The sequence below is a fragment of the Chiloscyllium plagiosum genome, chromosome 28 (assembly GCF_004010195.1).
Source record: "Chiloscyllium plagiosum isolate BGI_BamShark_2017 chromosome 28, ASM401019v2, whole genome shotgun sequence".
Taxonomy (NCBI): domain Eukaryota; kingdom Metazoa; phylum Chordata; class Chondrichthyes; order Orectolobiformes; family Hemiscylliidae; genus Chiloscyllium; species Chiloscyllium plagiosum.
Window position 1 is genome coordinate 16,407,717 of NC_057737.1, and position 21,771 is coordinate 16,429,487.

Below are 21,771 nucleotides of genomic sequence, written 5' to 3' on the forward strand. Positions count from 1 at the left end.
TTCCGTACCAGGTCTGGTTTCTCTAACTCTGCCTCGTATACTGGTGGCATGTACTGGAGCGTAGCCTGCCACTTGCACCCGGAGCATCTTGGAATAAATTCCTCTTCTTCAGGCAGTAACAACATTGGGGCTGTGATACTTATCACCTCAGAGATTTCTTCAACACTAGGGAAGAGCCCATTCTTCTGACAGCCTTGCTGGATGTTCTGAGGGGCTGGGTATGTGTTGATCCTGCCTCATTTGTGAGGTTACAGCTTTCATGTGGTCCATGTGCAAATTCAGGACAGCCTCTCCGACCCGAACTTTGTACGTCACGGGACCTAACCACGTGTCAACCATGTCTTTTACCCAAGCAGGGCTATTCCCATGGATTGGACACAAAGGTTTGTGTCCTACATTGGCATTCCTGATGCTGTTTCACCTTTCCCGCCCTTTCCCACCTTTCCTGCAGTTGTGTGAGGGGTGTTCCTATAAGCAATCAGGAACCAGGATGGTTTGATATTGAGTAAAGCTGTAGGCTGTTTCTTTAAGCCTGCCTTCAAAGTTTAAACAACTGATAGCATGGGTCTGTCCTTACATGCTGAATGCCATTCAACTTTCGGAAATACTCAAATTCCCTACTGGTAAATGATGGCCTTTTGTCTGTGACCAATACTTCTGGGAGGGCATGTATTGCAAAAGGTGCTCGCAGCTTTTCAATTGTCACTCCCGTATTTGATTAATGAATTCTATGCACATCCAACCACATTGAATAGGTGTCCACAATGACTAAGAACATACAGCTAATGAAAGGACCAGCATAGTCAATGTGTAACCAAGAACAGGGTTTATTCGTCTATTCCCAGGAAGGCTGGTATCCATTCACTAAATCCACAAGTCCCTTTGACCACAGGAAGTGGTCAGCATGTAGCATCCTCGAGACTGCGGGAAAAGGAGAGGGTGGATCTTGTCGCATGGTTCCCTGAGCAGACTGTCAAAGGCATCAACAGAACTTTCTAACAAGCACCAAGACATTGCTTGGCTGGAGGTGAGAAGAGCACTACCCGTGAGAGCCTCCATATACACCCGGTCGGTTTTGCCCTTGAAATGGCTGCAGAAGGGTTGAGATTGTCACTCTTCTCCTGCCAGAATGGGTTTTTGGAAAGAAGGTCTGGAGCATGATGTAATGGTTTTTGTCCAGCTTCGTCGCAGGCAGTTCTGTGATGCGAGACTCTGTGCTTTCTGGCCTGTTCCCTGGGATGCACACCGAGACAAGCATTGACTGAGCCTGGACGACCATCAACTTGGTGAAAAACGATCTTTGGTCTACCCAAAATTCGTCAGTCTTCCAGAACAAGGAATTGACCCTGGCCAAGTGTTGCAGACTAAGGACCAGGACTACGTGCTGAGGGATGCATTAAAGATCAGGACAGCTGCTGCAAAGGTGCAACAGGGAAAGACCACTGTCTGAGGTCTTCCTGCTGAAGTTAAATAGGGGTCTGTTCAGTTACCGGACTCTCCTACTGCATCAAGTGCATGTATATACAGTCTTATATATGTAAGAGATGTCTTGGGTTTATTTGGATAGAGTCAAACTCCAATGTTTGTTTCAAAAACAGAAACAGAAATCACTGGAAAAGCTCAGCAGGTCTGGAAGCATCTGTGGAGAGAAATCAGAGTTAATGTTTCAGGTCGAGTGACCCTTCCTCTGAAAAATGTTTGTTTGTTTTCTTGATATGTTACAGGTTGTTCTAGTATAACACAGGGTTTGTCTTTTTTTTACACAGTCAAGGAGGAGAGTCCTTGCACACACACTGATCCAGCTCTCTCAAGAGCCAGCTCTCAGAGTGAACAGAACCTCTGACACTCCTGTTTATTTTATATTTTTTTTCCCTGTTCTTTTTTTTTACTGCTAACCCCCACACTATCGCCTAACTGCGGTAGTGCTTATTTTTTTCCCCAGCACCCATGTTGTGTGTGTGCAGGCGTGAGACAAGGTGCATGAATCTTTATTCAATTTCCACCACCAGGAAGATAGGAAAACACCCGAGTGGCCAGTGACAAGCACTGCCCTTCACATCAAAGGGCAGTGCTGTGTGATCAAACAGTGAAGGGGAGAGCAGGGATTAAATCAAAATAGAGTTGGAGGGAGAAATAATGCACTCCACTCCCTGCGGCGTCCACCTCTCCCTGAATAACTCCAGGGTGTTGGTGGACACCGCATGCTCCTTCTCCAAGGACACCCGGGCTCTAACGTAACCGCGGAAGAGGGATAGGCAGTCGGCCCTAGTGACCCCCTCCATGGCCCGCTGCCTGGACCTGTTTATGGCCAGTTTGGCCAGGCCCAGGAGCAGACCCACGGGGAGGTCTACAGACCTGCCCTCCCTCCTCTGTACCGGGTGCCCGAAGGTAAGGAGCGTGGGACTGAAGTGCCACCAAAAGCAGAGGAGGAGGTTTTTAAGAAAATCAAAAAGGGAGTGCAAACGCCCACACCCAATATACACATGGTCCACGGACTCCACAGCGCCACAGAACAAGCAGTTGGGTTGGGAGTCCGTGAACCACCGCAATCTGTGGCTGCAGGGGACCGTTGCATGCAGCACCCTCCACCCCAGATCACGAGAGAAAGGGGGAGGACTCCCACACAGAGAGCCCTCCACTGGGGATCCCCACCGCCCGGTGGCAAATGGGCACGCCAAGGCGTGTTCGGACGGTGGATGAGAGAGAAGAGGTGGACAGTGTGCAGCAGCAGTCTATACAGGGCCCACCTTTTTACCCCCTGAAAGGGAACAAAGTCAAACTTCTGGAAACAGCTCAGGTTGTGGGGCACAGGCTCCCGCAGGAAGTATGGGACCTTGGAGCCAATGTGAAATTCCGTCCGGGCTGGGGTGAGCACGGACGGGATCCCACTGCACACCTGAGCGTCCTCCAACTGTTGCACTATGTCGGGTCCCGTGTTATAGCCTGTGTTATACTAGAACAACCTGTAACATATCAAGGAAACAAACAAACATTTTTCAGAGGAAGGGTCACTCGACCTGAAACATTAACTCTGATTTCTCTCCACAGATGCTTCCAGACCTGCTGAGCTTTTCCAGTGATTTCTGTTTCTGTTTTTGAAACAAACATTGGAGTTTGACTCTATCCAAATAAACCCAAGACATCTCTTACATATATAAGACTGTATATACATGCACCACCGTTTTAAGGCGTTGGATGGTGGTGACCACGTACCGGACGTCTACCGCTGCCCTGCTCACTACCCCCTCCTCGGCCCGCTGCCTGCCACTCCTATTTATTATTATATTTTTTGACACTCCTGTTTATTTTTTCTCCCCTTTTGTTTTCATTACCCCCACTCTACCGCCTAACTGCGGTAGTGCTTATTTTGCTCCCCGCACCCATGTTGTGTGTTTGCAGGTATGAGACACAATGAAAGACAGAAGGTGCATGAATCTTTATTCAATTTTCACCACCAGGAAGAAAAGAAACACCCAAGTGGCTAGTGACAAGCAGCACCCTTCACATCAAAGGGCAATGCTGCCTGATCAAACAGTGAAGGGGAGGGCAGGGGTTAAATCAAAATAGAGTTGGAGGGGGAAATAATACACTCCACTCCCTGCAGTGCCCACCTCTCCCTGAACAGCTCAAGGGTGTTGAATATGCTTTGTTTTGATACTAAGCCAATAATTATGTGTGTTCAGAAACCTAGTTGATAGACATTATAAAATTTAAAACTTTATATACATAACTGTCCATTTCAACGACTGGGAAAGATATTTTTATTTTGTATTGTGACCCAAGGTGTAGTAGGACAAACAATTGACTCCTCAACCTTGGCCATAACAATGTGAAGTAAATGTGTCTGATATCAACCTTAAAGTTAACTGTTACTGGTTTGAACTCGATTCCCCCTGTCCAGTCATATCCTCAACTTCTGTTCCTCCTGAACTCCCACAAGGAAATTTTTCAGATGCCTCTTTTGGCAACTGATGCTCCCACCTCTCTCTTGACATCAAACATAACTGAATCTGAGACTCTAAAGATGAGTTTGATAGCTTTTCTAAGCAATTCTGATAATTATGATTCCTATTATCATTATTTTGTATCTTTATGTATCTTTATAATTGTTGAGCAGACTGTGGCACAGTGTTCAAGGTACTTTCTAATCAAAGTGCTGTGAAGTTAAATTCAACTTTCTTGGACTTGCAGGGGGTGAGATTAATCTTGTGGGGTAATGTGAAACATTTGATAGGAAGTTAGTAGGTCAGTTCATAAACTGCCTGAAGAGTGCAATGAAGAATGCTTTTGCTCTGGTCAGTTTTATGCTATGGCCCAGAGCCAATTCACACCCCACTAAAAAAATTATATTCCCTTAATAATGTACTGTTTTACTGGATTTTGTTGATGACTGCTTTTCATTAGATCAGAAAGTTATTTCAGCCTTATGGACCAAATGCATTACCCATTTTTTCTTCCTAGGTTCACACTTACTTGCTTCCAATTGAACCTACCATTGTCTGACAAGTTAATAATGGACAAAAAATGTTCAATATCTTCCATAATTTCTGCTTTGCCTCTGTATTTACTATTGTTCCTTTTTATTATTTGGATAATTTATAATCAGCTTCCAAGCCAGGTACATCTATGTGAATGTTTGGCTGAATGAGTCCTAAAATATTAGTGCACTACTTTTTGCCTCAGTATTTGTCATGATTTCTTATATGTAAGGAAAGTTGATCTCTGTAACATTTTGTTGAGAGAACAATAAAGATTATTACGGATTAGCACTGTTCCAAGTTTCAAAATGAATATGCAACATTTGCTTGATGTGTTAACAGGTTAAAAAAGTTTGAATCTTAAGTGAAAAGAACAGAATATGATGGAAATGCATGGCAGGTCCATCAAAGTCCAAAGAAAGATTAATGCTTCAATTACTTACAGTGTGGAAACAGGCCCTTAGGCCCAACAAGTCCACACCAACCCACCCCCCTACACTTAACATTACAGGCAATTTAACATGGCCAATTCACCTGACCTGCACACTTTTGGACAGTGGGAGGAAACTGGAGCACCTGGAGGAAACCCACACAGACATGGGGAGACTGTGCAAACTCCACACAGTCAGTCACCTGAGGCAGGAATTGAACCCAGGTCTCTGATGCTGTGAGGCAACAGTTCTAACCACTGTGCCACTGTGCCGCCCACCAACATGCAGACTTTATCTCAGAGTGTCTTTTTTAATGTTGATGTATTTCCAGCACCTTGTGTTTTCATTTTAAATTTCCAGCAGTTGCTGTTTTATTTTTTGAGTGCCTAAATTGTTACTGTCATCAAACATTAGCAGAGAGCATTATTCAATAGGACAAAATTGACCAGATTGAATTTTGGTGTAAGTGAGGACTGAAGATGCTGGAGATCAGAGTCAAGATTAGAGTGGTGCTGGAAAAGCACAGCAGGTCAGGAATGATGAAGGGCTTTTACCCGAAACATCAATTTTCCTGCTCCTCAGCTGCTGCCTGACCTGCTGTGCTTTTCCAGCACCACTCTAATCTTGACTCAGATTGAATTTTGCCCTGATTGCTTATTCAACCTGTATTATTACATTGGTGTACAAAAATCAGTAGGAATATTGTGTGGTGCTTTTTGATGACAGGTTCTCAAAGCTATGTTACAACAGTTATTCTACAAGATATACTCTTATTTCGTTGACTGGTACTTGGAAATATCATAACCTGCATGTATGAGAAGACTGTATGCTTGCAGTTTGGTAATCACTGTAAAATATATGAATTATGAGTGAATGAGTGGCTTAATGGATGATGCAGGCATTTATCACACACCTTTCACAATTTTGAGATGTCTCAAAGCACTTCATAGTTACTGAACTCATTTTGCAGTAAACATAGAATTGTAGTGTAAGAACAATGACAACTACTTTACAACTATAGGATCCCACAAAGACCACTGAAGTAATGACCAGGTTAAATGCCTTAATAGGCTTAGTTGACGTTTAAGGATGAACCAGGACCTTTGCAACTTCAGATACATTCTAAACCAACTTTTATTTTTGACTTTTATCATGCCTTCAGATACAGTTGTTAAATTGTTAATCTTTTCCCAACTGTGTTTCTATTTTCTCCCATTGTCTTCTCCACATATACATTTCTACTGAAGGAGTTTTTCCGATGTTGGTCATGTCTCTTCAAAATGGCCCTCCCTCACATGAAGGCTATGACAGCCAGCATCCAATTCAATATTGACAATATCATGGCTGACCTTGATCCATGGTTTTACAATCATCCATTCATCTGTGCATACCAGAAGGGGGGCATCTGATAGCGATGAAACATGATAGTACTGAATGATTCTTCTCTCGGGTTGCTGAGGCCATGACTGACTGATTGGTTTATAGTCAAATATAACATCTCAGATTTTAAGTAAGTAAGCAGCTCCTTCATGTCACCCTATCTGAAACCAGTTAAGTATCACAGACTGAATTGAACCTGGAATTTAGTCTTGGTGCTTAAGTACGGATGCTCAGTTGACTGTCCGGCTGCTTTGTGATGCAGAGTGATGCCAGCAATATGGGATTAATTCCTGCGCTGAATGAGGTTAGCGCCACCTCCCTCTAATGAAAGAGGCCCCCTATAGCCCAGTAGGTCTACTGTGACATGACATTAAAATTACCAATTAGACTATCCTTCTCTTTGTTAACATTTTACAAGCTTTTCTATCTAAGCTTTGCATTGCAAAGGACATTTTTTTGTCTATATTCTCTTTTGAGAGATGTGCATAGCAATGCAAGATGAGTGTTTATCACCTATCACTAACTGCCAATGAGAAGGTGGTGCTGAGCAACCTTCTTGAACTGCTCCAGTCTTTGGGATGTAGATACATCACAGTGCTATTAGAGAGGGAGTTCCAGGAGTTTGACCCAGCAACACTGAAAGAATAGCAATATATTCTGAAATCAGGATGGTGAATGGCTTGGAGGGGAACTTGCACGTGGCGTATTCCCATGTATATGCTGTTCTTGTCCTTCTAGATGATAGTGGCCGTTGGTTTGGAAAGTGCTGCCTGAGGAGCGTTGTTGAATTTCCTTTACCTGGTCATGACCAAGGATTTTTTGATCAGGTGGCATTCATTATAAACCTCCTCTCAGGAATTCTTCACTGCAGTCAGCTGAACATCCAATCCACTCTCTTTGCTCCTTCTTTACGTGTGACCATAATCAATTTCTCTTTGAACACGACCAGTTCCATTGTCAAATTCAGTGCTGTTCCCATTTTATCATGACACTTTCCAACAGAAATCATTGTATATTGGTTAAGAATCATAAAAGGACACAGTCTTATTTTTTTGCTGCCTCACCCCATGGACACTAAAGTCAATTGCAGAGCTCCCTATCCAAGCTCATAGTCATAGAATCATAGAGATGTACAGCATGGAAACAGACCTTTTGGTCCAACCCATTCATGCAGACCAGATATCCCAACCCAATCTAGTCCCACCTGCCAGCACCTGGCCCATATCCCTCCAAACCCTTCCTATTCATATACTCATCCAAATGCCTTTTAAATGTTGCAATTGTACCAGCCTCCACCACATCCTCTGGCAGCTCATTCCACACACGTACCATCCTCTGCGTGAAAAGGTTGCCCCTTAGCTCTCTTTTATATCTTTCCCCTCTCACACTAAACTTATGCCCTCTAGTTCTGGATTCCCCCACTCCAGGGAAACGACTTTGTCTATTTATCCTATCCATGCTCCTCATAATTTTGTAAACCTCTATAAGGTCACCCCTCAACCTCCAAAACTCCAGGGAAAACAGCCCAAACTGTTCAGCCTTTCCTTATAGCTCATATTCTCCAACCCTGGCAACATCCTTGTAAATCTTTTCTCAACCCTTTCAAGTTTCACAACATCTTTCCGATAGGAAGGAGACCAGAATTGCACGCAATATTCCAACAGTGGCCTAACCAATGTCCTGTACAGCTGCAACATGACCTCCCAACTCCTGAACTCAATACTCTGACCAATAAAGGAAAGCATACCAAATGCCTTCTTCACCATCCTATCTACCTGCGACTCCACTTTCAAGGAGCTATGAACCTGCACTCCAAGGTCTCTTTGTTCAGCAACACTCCCTAGGACCTTACCATTAAGTGTATAAGTCCTGCTAAGATTTGCTTTCCCAAACTGCAGCACTTCGCATTTATCTGAATTAAACTCCATCTGCCACTTCTCAGCCCATTGGCCCATCTGATCAAGATCCTCTTGTAATCTGAGGTACCCTCTTTTCTGTCCACTACACCTCCAATTTTGGTGTCATCTGCAAACTTACTAACTGTACCTCTTATGTTCACATCCAAATCATTTATGTAAATGACAAAAGGTAGAGGACCCAGCACCGATCCATGCGGCACTCCACTGGTCACAGGCCTCCAGTCTGCAAAACAACCCTCCACCACCACCCTCTGTCTTCTATCTTTGAGCCAGTTCTGTATCCAAATGGCTAGTTCTGCCTGTATTCCATGAGATTTAACCTTGCTAACCAGTCTCCTATGGGGAACCTTGTCGAACGCCTTACTGAAGTCCAATAGATCACATCTACCGCTCTGCCCTCATCAATCCACTTTGTTACTTCTTCAAAAACTCAATCAAGTGTGTGAGACATGATTTCCCACACACAAAGCCATGTTGACTATCTCTAATCAGTCCTTGCCTTTCCGAATACATGTAGATCCTGTCCCTCAGGATTCCCTCCAACAACTTGCTCACCACCGACGTCAGGCTCATTGGCCTATAGTTCCCTTGTCTTTACCGCCCTTCTTATACAGTAGCACCATGTTAGCCAACCTCCAGTCTTCCGGCACCTCACCTGTGACTATTGATGATACCAATATCTCAGCAAAATGCCCAGCAATCACTTCTCTAGCTTCCCACAGAGTTCTAGGGTACACATGATCAGGTCCTGGGGATTTATCCAACTTTATGCGTTTCAAGACATCCAGCATTTCCTCCTCTGTAATATGGACATTTTGCAAGATGTCACCATCTATTTTCCTACATTCTATATCTACCATATCCTTTTCCACAGTAAATACTGATGCAAAATACTCATTTAGTATCTCCCCCATTTTCTGTGGCTCCACACAAAGGCCGCCTTGCTGATCTTTGAGGGGCCCTATTCTCTCCCTAGTTACCTTTTTGTCCTTAATGTATTTGTAAAAATCCTTTGGATTCTCCTTAATTCTATTTGCCAAAGCTATCTCATGTCCCCTTTTTGCCCTCCTGATTTCCCTCTTAAGTGTACCCTTACTGCCTTTATATTCTTCTAAAGATTCACTCGATCTACCCTGTCTATACCTTACATATGTTTCCTTCTTTTTCTTAACCAAGCTCAATTTCTTTAGTCATCCAGCATTCCCTATACCTACCAGCATTTCCTTTCACCCTAACAGGAATATTCTTTCTCTGGATTCTTGTTATCTCATTCTTGAAGGCTTCCCATTTTCCAACCGTCCCTTTACCTGCGAACATCTGCCCCCAATCAGCTTTTGAAAGTTCTTGCTAATACCGTCAAAATTAGCCTTTCTCCAATTTAGAACTTCAACTTTTAGATCTGGTCTATCCTTTTCCATCACTATTTTAAATCTAATAGAATTATGGTCGCTGACCCCAAAGTGCTCCCCCACTGACACCTCAGTCATCTGCCCTGCCTTATTTCCCAAGAGTAGGTCAAGTTTTGTACCTTCTCTAGAAAGGTACATCCACATACTGAATCAGAAAATTTTCTTGTACACACTCAACAAATTCCTCTTCATCACTATGGCAGTCCCAGTCTATGTTTGGAAAGTTAAAATCCCCTACCATAACCACCCTTTTATTCTTACAGATAGCTGAGATCTCCTTACAAGTTTGTTTTTCAATTTCCCTCTGACTGTTAGGGGGTCTATAATACAATCCCAATAAAGTGATCATCCCTTTCTTATTTCTCAGTTCCACCCAAATACCTTCCTTGGATATATTTCCAGAAATATCCTCCCTCAGCACAGCTATAATGCTATCCCTTATCAAAAACACCACTCCCACCCCTCTCTTCTATCCTTCCTGTAGTATTTGTATCCTGGAACATTCAGCTGCCAGTCCTGCCCATCCCCGAGCCATGTTTCTGTAATTGCTATGATATCCCAGTCCCATGTTCCTAACCATGCCCTGAGTTCATTTGCCTTCCCCTTTAGGCCCCTTGCATTGAAATAAATGCAATTTAATTGATGGCTTTACTTCATAAAGCATATTGGTGTAATGAAAACTGAATAGTTATGATCTTTCCACAGTCAAAGTTCTTTGTAAAATAGTTTTTCTTTATTTTTTGGGTAAATAAGTAATTGTAATAATTGTTTATGGCATGATTAATGGAATGTAATATGGATAAATATTATAACCTTTATTTTCTAAAAATGGTAACATTCATAGTCATAAGTTCCTAAGTCCTATGTTCCTATTGACCAGAGAGGAGAGGCTTGTTGGGGAGTGCAGGGCAGATAAGAAAGTGGAGTTGAGACCACACTAGCACAGTGGTTAGCACTGAGACCTGGGTTCAATTCCCGCCTCAGGCGACTGACTGTGTGGAGTTTGCACGTTCTCCCCGTGTCTGCGTGGGTTTCCTCTGGTTTCCTCCCACAGTCCAAAGATGTGCAGGTCAGGTGAATTGGCCATGCTAAATTGCCCGTAGTGTTAGGTAAGGGGTAAATGTAGGAGCATGGGTGGGTTGCGCTTCGGCGGGTCGGTGTGGATTTATTGGGCCGAAGGGCCTGTTTCCACGCTGTAATGTAATCTAATCTAATCAGCGATAATCTTATTGAATGGCAGAGCAGACTGTGAGTCAAGTGACCTCCTTTTGCCTTTCGGTCCTCTGTTCCCATCAGTATAGTATGGTCCATCCATGTATCTTTATAATTGAGGAAAGAAACATGTAAAAATCAAAACTATTTTTTGCTTAATATTGGGTCTGTGGATTTTTAAAAAATAGCTGCATCAGTAGACTGCTACATTGAATTCTCTACCATAGGAACTGACTTTACACCTTTAATGCTAATACAGAGAATGGTACACAGATTTAATATAAAGCAACATTCTTAATGTCTCATTATGGATAAATGCATTTGACAAGAATCTTGCATGAGAAGAACAATTAGTTGATTGTTTTAAAGTTTATTGGTAAAGTCTCCATAGTTCTCCTAAATGATAGGGTCGTTCTCTCATCAGATGATGACTAGTGGCAATTTAACTTGTGTCTCAGGCAAGATGAGAGGTCAAGAAGGAAAGTCAATGAGTGTAGGAATTGAACCATGCTGTTAGTATTACTATACCTCAGTAAACCAGCTGCCTAGCCAAGTGAGCTAACCAACCTCTCCAAGGGTTGTAAGTGTGCAGCTTTAGTTTTCACTTTTGTCATTTTTTTTTAAAAACCTCAGGGCAACTTAACTTGTTCAAAGGGTGGTCGATGTCTGCTCTATTTCTGTCCTTTTTATTGATTTTAAAAGCAACTTCTGCCATTAGGAATTATTTTAAAAACACAAGAACTTAGATCAATTTGGTTGTCTTTGTTTCCGTGCTGCCAGTTGAGGTAAGTGTTACTATCGCTACTGAGTTGAAATAGTCCGTGCTCATGGGATGTTAATTACTGTTCATTCAGTGCTTAAACACATTTGGAATCAAAATCAACTCAAACTCATTGCTTTGATAATTGAAAAAAGTAGACAAACAAAATTCAAAATGTCCTTTTATTCAATAATTCTTTATGATTTCTTAATTTTTTTCCCCTCTAGTAGTCTGATGAGTCTCTCATTTTAAAATGTACCAAACTGTTAGAACTGCTATCCGGCATAGGACTGGTAATCCAAAGCCCCAGGCTAATGTTCTAGGGATGTGCATTCAAAACCCTCTGTGGGTCAATGGTGAAGTTTGAATTAAAAATACCTGGACTTAGTCATAGAGTCATAGAGATGTACAGCTTGGAAACAGACCCTTCGGTCCAACCCGTCCATGCTGACCAGATATCCCAACCCAATCTAGTCCCACCTGCCAGCATCAGGCCCATACCCCTCCAAACCCTTCCTATTCATATACCCATCCAAATGCCTCTTAAATGTTGCAATTGTACCAGCCTCCACCACATCCTCTGGCAGCTCATTCCATACACATATCACCCTCTGCGTACAAAAGTTGCCCCTTAGGTCTCTTTTGTATCTTTCCCCTCTCACTCTAAACGATGCCCTCTAGTTCTGGACTCCCCGACGCCAGGGAAAAGACTTTGTCTATTTATCCTATCCATGCCCCTCATAATTTTGTCAAATCCCATCTAGTTCTCTGATGACCTTTTAAGAAGGAAATCCTACATGTGACTTCAGAATCACAGCAATGTGGTTGACTCTTAAATGCCCTCGAAATGGGGCTGGCCAGCCACTCAGTTGTAGAGCCGAACAAAACGAATGAAACCAAGGCACCAAAACCCCTAGTCCTGCAAAGTCCCCCATCATAACATTGGCAGACTTGTCCCATGAGCAAGTCAAGTAACAATGTGGCATGGTGCTCAGGGATTAGCACTGCTGCCTCACAATACCAGGGACCCAGGTTTGACTCCAGCCTCGGATGACTGTCAGTATGGAGTTTGCAGGGTTACAAGGATTAGGTGGGATATTCTTTGGAGGGTCAGTGTGGACTTAATGGGCCAAATGGCCTGCTTCCACACTATAACGATTCTATGAAGAGCATGATGTGGTCATACACACAGAATTATACTTTACAGACAATTTCCTTGGCTCTGTCCTGTGCACAAAATGCAAGATATAAGCATCCCAGCCAATTACTGCCTTGTCAGTCTACTCTTGATTACCATCACCAAAGTTATGGTAGGGGTAATGGATAACGTTGTCAAGTGGCTCTCCCAAAGGAATAGCCTGCTCATTGACTCTCAGTTTAGGATCAGCCAAGGCAACTCCTGACCTCACTACAGCCTCAGTCCAAACAGCAAAAAAGATCTGAATTCCACGGGTGAGATGAGAATCGCTGCACTTAACATCAAGGCAACATTTGGCCAAAGAACCCCAGCAAAACTGGAGTCAATAGGAAATAGGCAAAGCTCTCTATTGATTGGAGTGATTCTTACCACAAAAGAGGCCAAATACCTCAGTTCAGAAATTCCTCAGGATAGTGTCCTGGACCCAACCAACTTCACCTGCATCATCAACAATATTCCCTCAATCATCATTTTAGAAGTGGGTATATTGACCAATGATTCCTCAGATGTTGAACCAGTTTATATCCAACTGCAACAAACCTCAGAGGACATCCAGACTTCGGCTGACAGTGGAAATTAACATTCACACCACACAAGTACTAGGCAATGACCATCTCCAATAAGACAAAATCTAACCATCTCCCCACGACATTCTATAGTATTGTCATTGCTAAATTCCCCCATTATCAACATCTTGGGTTACCATTGATCAGAAACTGAACTGGTAATTAGTTGATTAGCACATTGAACATGACTCGATTTTGTTTAGAAATTTGGTTTGGAGTGTTTATTTTGCATTTTGTTTCTCTATTTTTTCACTGTGGCATAGTATCCATTTCTGATGGATGGTAAGGTTAAGGTTAGAGTCTATTGGTAAACAGGGATTTGGGTGCAGTTACAGATATTTCATTTGGAGTTCTTCACCACAGCCTGGACAGAAAGGGATTGTTGAGGTCAAGACTTCCCAATGGCAGTGCTGTGATTCCAAATGGGATTGTGAGCTTGAGATTGCGAGCTCTGAGATCGCATTGCCCATTGTGGAGCTCTGAGTTAGAATAACTAGTCTCTGACTCTAACAGGCCCTCCTCTCACCGACCTCCAGCCCCTGCTCTCTCAAAGGGATCACAAATCCTTTCAAGCTGCAAGGGGATCATAGTGGGGAAAACTTTGGGAAACATGAGCGTAGGTAGCCTTTTCCTCATTTGTGTGGAGGTGATGGCCTTGTGTTATTGTCACTAGGCTATTAATACAGAGACCCAGGTAATGGTCTGGGAACCTGGTTCACATCCTGCTAAGGCAGATGGTGGAACTAGAGTTCAATAAATATCTAGAATCGAGAGTCCAATGATGATTGTGAGTTCATTGCTGATTGTCAGGAAAAACCCATCTGATTCACTAATGGTATTTAGGCATTAATGAACCATCAAGATTTCCTTGGCTTCGTTTAGGAAAGGAAACTACCATTTTTACCCAGTCTGGCCTACGTGTGACTCCAGACCCATAGCAATGAGGTTAACTCTTAACTGCCTTCTGAGAAATTAGGGATGGGCAATAAATGCTGGTCTATCTAGCAATGCTCACATCCTATAAATGAATTTTTAAACTTCTCCTGCCTTTCAGTTCCCTGGTGAATAACTGGTGGCACATGATGCCCCATCTTGTTGGCAAGGTTGTGCAGCAAGACCAGCAAACAAGCATTTTGATACTTCAATGTAAATTCTCCAGAGTTCCTCCAGATTGGTCCCAATCATAGAAGCCTTGTTCCAGAACATCAGTGGTCAGCTCCATCACATTTTGTATGGCAGCATGGTTTTCCTGTATGTATGTTGTGTTCACGTATCTGGGTTACAAACTGAAGACTCCAATCATGTTGTCAGTGGATTGCCCTTGTTGCTTGGTTTGCGTTGTTCAATTGCAGCTGGCACAACCGACTGCGAAGAGAATTAAAGACAGTGTGACTGCGAGCAGGATACCAGGGCATTCACCTGTATGATTCACTGCTAATGGTTACACACCCACTGGATACCAAGGGCTAAAGGTTCTGAGATAGGACAGCTGAAACAAAAATGGAAACTGCTAGAGAAACTCAGCAGGTCTGGCTGCAGCTGTAGAGAGACAGCAGAGTTAACGCTGCAAGTCCACTAACCCTTCTTCAGGACATGCTGCTGAGTTTATACAGGAATTTCTGTTTTTGTTTCATATCTTCAGCATCCACAGTTCTTTGGTTTATTTTACTGATATAAGTCAGAGTTGGCTTGTAGCACTTGCCATGGGGAATCCTGGAACTCAAGTAGATCCTGTTATTGCCCACTCACCTTTCTCTCATGGGAGATTCGGAACTGTACTTAATTTGCTTTGAGCTGAGACCTCCCTTACTCTGCATTTGACAGCAAAATGATGCTAATATCCCAAGCTCTAGCCTGGACGATGGTAGACCACATAAACCAAGGTCACCCTCGTAGTCACTGACAGTGCAGTCCTTGCCATGCTCCGAGTTGTGGCTGCAGCAGGATGCATAATTCAGTGATGATGCTCTCACTGAAACACAGACATCTCATTGCTTTTCTGTAAGGCTCAGGTAGGACAACAGCTTTGTGAATACCCTGTGCAAGCATGTTCTCTAGCTAGGAACACTCATCCCTCAGTGTAACCTTTCCCCTCCACCCTCTTCCAGCAGTTTATCCTACTCTGTGCTACCTCAGTTCATTCTATAAATCATTATGCATTCCAAGGGGAATGGCTTTCATATGAGGGATCAGCTGATTTGTACATACATATCAAAGAGGTTAAAAAGGCCTTAAATACCATCACCTCACTTATTGTAGATTTTTGCAATTTGAAACTACAATAGAAGGCACCAAACTTCTGGAATGGGTCAGCAGCCAGAGATAATCAATTACCAACTCAACTGTAAGCAGTTAATGATTTCTAAATAGCATTGGTGGAAGCCCTTCCCTCTTTTTGAACCAGTTGGGCTGTGTAAGGTTAAGAGAAGAAATAATTAAAGTGAAGTGTTGAGTTTTACCATGGTAGGACTGGTATCAATCATTGCATGATGTCATGATCCACCTGCGCTGTGAAAGGTCTGTTGGATTTTAGCTGAGGTGCTCCGAATACCTGCATCAATAACATATCTGCTGCAGTTAACCCTGAAATTATGCATAGACCTTGGAGATCTAACAGCACTTGGAGCAGCCAAGAAATAGCTCAATTTCTCTCCCATAATGTGTTGCAGTCTTTCTATAAGATTCTGCTCTTTTTTAATAAAAGTGTTTTTTCATATTTTAATATTTCATGTTGTATGAGAGAAACTTCAAGGACTGTTCACTGAGTCTAATTTTCAAAAATGGGTTTTATTCTTCATATTTATTAAAAATTGCAGAGCAGGAAGAACATTGACATGTTAAATATTATGTAAACATACTTCAAATATTGTATCTATGATATGGCACAGCATTTAGATCCACAGTACTTATGCAGATTTTAGCTCACAGTAAGACTACCATTTGAAAATTGTTTTCAATTGCCCTCATAACACATGGTAAACACCAGAGATATACACTCTCACCAACAACCTTTCTTAAAGGGGCTACATAAACATAGGTTGTTGTTTGCAGTTTGTACAGACCTGAGTTACATATAAGAGCTGCTTGAGTGGAAAGGGAGTATGCACTGATTAACTGGTGTTCTTCATGCCTCCAGTGACCAGAGGGCACAGCATGGCACTGGAATTATCATCTCCCATCCCAAAAACATTTCAGTTTAATTTGAAAAGTTTCTGAAGTTTTGTAACATCCCTTTATCTGCTCACGTGGTTGTCAATTCCTTCGGGAGGTTTCAGAAGCGGATGTTCCCAATAGGGTTGGGGGTGAGTCTAGAACCAGGGATCGTTGTCTAAGGACAGGAGGTAAACCATTTAGGACTGAGACAAAGAGGATTTTTTTCACCCCAGAAAGTGGTGAGCCTATTGAATTCCCGACCATGGAAAGCTGTCAAGATTAAAACATTTATGATTTCAAAGAGTTGGATTTTTTTTCAAGCACTTGGGACTAATGGGATCAAAGGATATGAGGGGGAAAGTGGGAACAGGCAATTCAGTTGGAGGACTTGTGATGGCACAAGTGGTTAGCTCTGCTGCCTCACAGCACCAGGGACCTGCGTTCGATTCCTACCTTGGGCGACTGTCTGCGTGGATTTTACACATTCTCTCCGTGTCTGCATGGGACCCTCCCACAATCAAAAGATGTGCAGGTTAGGTGAATCGGCCATGCTAAATTGACCATAGTATTCAGGGATATGTAGGTTAGGTGCTTAATCGGGGATAAATACAAGATAATAGGGTAGAGGTCTGGGTGGATTACTCTTCAGAGGGTCAGTGTGGACTTGTTGGGTCAAAGATCCTGCTTCCACACTGTAGGGATTCTTTGATCAGCCATGACTGTGGTGAATGGTAAAGCAGATATGAAGGACCAAATAGCCTACTCCTGCTATTAATTTTAATATGGAAGTTGCCAGATCATGGCACTAACCTGGTATTAGTATAGCTGCGTTTAGATTAGATTAGATTTCCTACAGCATGGAAGCAGGTCCTTCCTCAACACGGATTACAAAATTCTCACCTGGCCTCCGTGCTGGCCCACATGATTCACCCGGATCAGTCCTACACGGTCCCGGGCCGGAGGATACACGACAACGTCCACCTGGTCCGGGACCTGATCCATTTCTGTCGACGGGCTGGTCTGCCGAGCGCCTTCCTGTCTCTCGACCAGGAGAAGGCGTTCGACAGGGTCGATCACGAGTACCTGCTCGGGACTCTGCGGGCATTCGGGTTCGGGACGCAGTTCGTCGCCCGGATCCGACTTTTGTACGCCGCCGCAGAGTGTCTGGTTAAAGTTAACGGGTCCCTGACGGCACCCCTTCGCTTCGGGAGAGGAGTGCGTCAAGGCTGCCCCCTGTCCGGCCAGCTGTATTCCCTGTGCGTGGAGCCTTTCCTGCACCTCTTGCAGAGGAGGTTGTCAGGGTTGGTTCTGCACGGCGCTGGCTCGGAGGTGGTCCTCTCGGCCTACGCCGACGACGTGCTCCTCACTTTCACCGACCCGGCTGACCTGGGGAGGATGCGCGAGTGCCAGGCCGTGTACTCGGCGGCGTCTTCCGCCAGGATCAACTGGGCCAAATGTTCCGGACTACTGGTCGGCCCGTGGCGGGTGGACTCTCTGCCGGAGGAGTTACGGGGGTCCAGCTGGAGTACCACCCATCTCCTCTACCTGGGGGTCTACCTCAGCCCGGCTGAGGAATCCTGGCCGGCCAACTGGCAGGAGCTGGAGGCCAAAGTCTCGGCTCGCCTAGGCCGCTGGACAGGACTGCTCCGAGTGCTATCTTACAGGAGTCGAGTGCTGGTCATAAACCAGCTGGTGGCCGCCATGCTGTGGTACCGGCCGGTCACTTTGGTCCCTCCTCTTGGCTTTGTCGCTGGCATCCAGAGAACGTTGGTCGATTTCTTCTGGGACAAAAAGATGCACTGGGTCGCCGCGCAGGCTCTGAGTCTCCCTATTGAGAAGGGCGGTCAGTCGCTGGTGTGCGCCCGCACCCAGGTCGCGACGTTCCGCCTTCAGACCTTGCGGCGATAACTTTACGTCTAGCCTCCTCCTAGGTGGTGCGCCCTGGCGACGTATTTCTTCCGCCAGGTGCGTAACCTCAACTACGACACGCAGCTCCTGTTCGTCGACCGTGACGGATTGCAGGTCGCCCTCAAGACGCTGCCTGTCTTTTACCAGGACCTGATCACTGTCTGGAACATGGTCGAATCGCGTCGCGCCTACCCGCCGGCTGGAGTAGCGGCTGTCGTCAGGGAGCCGTTGCTCAGGAATCCGCACCTCCGTACTCGCGGGTTCGAGTGACTGTCGGAGGGGAGGGCCGCGGCGGCGAGGGTGACCAGGGTCGGGGACGTGCTGGGTGCCGGGGGCCTGGGCTGGACGCTGCCGCAGGACATAGCAGGCAGGGCGGCGGTAGACGTCCAGTACGTGGCCACCGCCATCCGACGCCTCAAAACGGCGGTGCTCGGACCCGACGTAGTACACCAGTTGGAGGACGCTCAGGCGTGCGGTGGGATCCCGTCCGAGCTCACCCCAGCCCGGACGGAATTTCACATTGGCCCCAAGGTCCCGTACTTCCCGCGGGAGCCTGTGCCCCACAACCTGAGCCGCCTCCGAAATTTTAACTTTGTTTCGTTTAGGGAGGTGAACAGGAGAGCCCTGTACAGACTGCTGCTGCACACCGTCCACCTCTTCTCCCTCATCCACCGTCCGGACACGCCTTGGCGTGCCCATTTGCCACCGGGCGGTGGGGATCCCCAGTGGAGGGCTCTCTACGCGGGAGTCCTCCCCCTTTCTCTCGGGGATCTGGGGTGGAGGGTGCTGCACGCAGCAGTCCCCTGCAACCGCAGATTACGGTGGTTCACGGACTCCCAGCCCAACTGCTGGTTCTGTGGCGCTGTGGAGAAGGGTCACTGGACACTTCTTACTTTGTATAGAATTACTTGAGCCATTTCCTTTAAGATTGGAAAGGGATATTTCCTAATTCTTTAAGAAAACTAAAATATGAGCCACATGCAGCTCCTTCAGGTATTTCTAAAAGGACATATTCCTTGTAAAAGTAGAAATATAAACACAGAACTAAATTTAATCATAAAAAAGCACTTCAAGTTTTAAAAAAAACAAAAAGTGAAAAATGGAAATTTCACAATTCCAGGTCAACTATAATGATTATTATGGAGTTTCATTCCAGCCCCATCAGTGCCATTAAATGAATCATGTGCATGGACTCAACTATCTGCTCTTTGCAAAAAATCCAGTGATGACACAATATATCTATTTCCTTGTATTTATCTCTTATTTTGCATCTGTTTTTGTGCATTGCAATACTGATTGTTCTCTCCTGCAGTAATTTTACAAACTCACTCTTTGTTAATTCAAGAAAGTCTGATTAAATTGGATCCTTAAAATTATTTTTTTTCAACCAATCAAGGAGGGTGGGGTAGGTGAATAAAAGGGAGCCAGTGCCTGCCTCTCTTCCGCGGTTATGTTAGAGCCCGGGTGTCCTTGGAGAAGGAGCACGTGGTGTCGACCAACACCCTGGAGTTGTTCAGGGAGAGGTGGGCGCCGCAGGGAGTGGAGTGCATCATTTCTCCCTCCAACTCTATTTTGATTTAGTCCCTACCCTCCCCTTCACTGTTTTGATCACACAGCACTGCCCTTTGATGTGAAGGGCAGTGCTTGTCACTGGCCACTCGGGTGTTTTCCTATCTTCCTGGTGGTGGAAATTGAATAAAGATTCGTGCACCTTGTCTCACGCCTGCACACACACAACATGGGTGCTGGAATATAAAAAAAATCCGGAGTGTCAGACTCTGTGCTAAAAAAATGGTAACAGGCCCTTTGGCCCAAGAAGTCCACAGCAATCCTCTGAAGAGTAACCCACCCAGACCCATCCCCCTACCCTATATTTACCCCTGACTAATGCACCTATCACTATGGGCAATTTAGCATGACCAATTCACCTTACCTGCACCTAATTGAAGTGGTTCACTTGTATTGACTGCACGATGCTGATATATAGTACCCCCTTACGCTACAATGAAATGACCACTTTGTCAGCTTGTGGATCACGGTGTTGAGTGGCTCGGGGTGGGGGGGGGGGAGAAATATGGGCCAAATAATCGCAGCAAAGACTATCCCTAATCGCTGGGGAAGGTTCACATGAAGCTCGCTAAAGTATTACCACTAGGAGAAAATGAGGACTGCGGATTCTGGAGATCAGAGTCGAGAAAAGCACAGCAGGCCAGGTATCATCTGAGGAGCAGGAGAATCGACATTTCGGGCATAAGCCCTTCATCAGGAAAAGTATTACCACTGTCAGACACAATCTGCGCCCATTTCCCTCGGGATCGGGGGGTGGAGTTTGAATCTGTGCTAAATGTCCCTGAATGTAAACATACATCCCACACCGTGAGTTTTAAAAAGAAATACCTTTTATACAAAGCACACAGATAGCCTCATCAGTATCCGGCTCAGTGCATTGGCAGTGTCTGTTGGTAGCTGGTTCCTGGGAAGTAATTGAATTGCCAAGGCAGTGGGGCCGGAGAGGAGTTTACAAAGGTCTCCAGGTGACTCTGGTGGAAAGCTGTCCTCACCCCAAACTGGGAGCCGCCGGCACTTGAGTAACATTCCGGGCTGGGCACGGTGCCCTGTTCTCGGGGATGGTCACTGGGAGGCTGCTGGAAGTAGAGGGGGCTGCCCGGAGTTTCTGGCGGACAGGAGGCGGGCGGCTCAGCGCCAGGGGACGGTGTCTCTGCGGGCAGCCGCCGGCACTCGCTGTGCTCGCACGGCCACCTGTGGAGGGGAGCGGAGCGCAGGAAGAGCGAGAGGCTGGAGATCTTGTGGATGGCCCTCCGCAGGGTGGCGATCTTGGACAGCCGCTTGCCGTTCAGGTCGTGTCTCAGGCTCAGGCGCAGGGCGTTGAACGCCTGGTTGTAATCCAGGATGCGCTTCCTCTCCCGCACGTTGGCCGCAATCCTCCTGGCTTTGGAGCGCACCGGCCTGGCGCGTCTCCTCGCCGTGCTCTCCCCCTCCTCCGGGCACAGCGCTGGCTCAGCCGGGTGTCCCTGAGCTCCAGGGGAATGCTGCACTGCGGGCGCCCTCCTGCGAGCTGACCTCTGCATGCTGCTGCCTCTGATCCCAATACACTCTCACACTGACTCCCAGCAGCCAGGCTGCTTCCCCCGGCTCCAAACAACTTTCCAAAAGCAACATCGCTTCCCCCCTTTTTAAAACATACACACACACACACGTGACAGAAAGCTTACCTTTGCGCCACAAAACAGGTTCATTTCCACCTCCATCCCCTTCCACATCTCTCACCAGCTCAGCCCCCCCCCCCCCCCATATTTTGCATTTAACCCTTTGCAGCCTTGCTTCCTTTAGGAGACC

At 45.4% G+C, this 21,771-nt stretch overlaps 1 protein-coding gene across 1 annotated transcript; it reads right to left on the reverse strand.

The window, feature by feature from the left end:
- Nucleotides 1–14,562: 14,562 nt before the first annotated feature.
- Nucleotides 14,563–21,504, reverse strand: LOC122563824 (class A basic helix-loop-helix protein 9-like). Its single transcript, XM_043718016.1, has 2 exons — nucleotides 20,812–21,504; nucleotides 14,563–14,718 (listed from the first exon to the last, which is right to left on the reverse strand). The coding sequence occupies exon 1, from the start codon at nucleotides 21,501–21,503 to the stop codon at nucleotides 20,853–20,855; it is 651 nt and encodes a 216-aa protein (XP_043573951.1). The 5' UTR covers nucleotide 21,504; the 3' UTR covers nucleotides 14,563–14,718; nucleotides 20,812–20,852.
- Between the last annotated feature and the right edge of the window lie 267 nt (nucleotides 21,505–21,771).

Excerpts from the sequence above, each read along its gene's own strand:
- LOC122563824 (XM_043718016.1), bottom strand. The coding sequence starts at position 21,503 with ATGCAGAGGTCAGCTCGCAGGAGGGCGCCCGCAGTGCAGCATTCCCCT.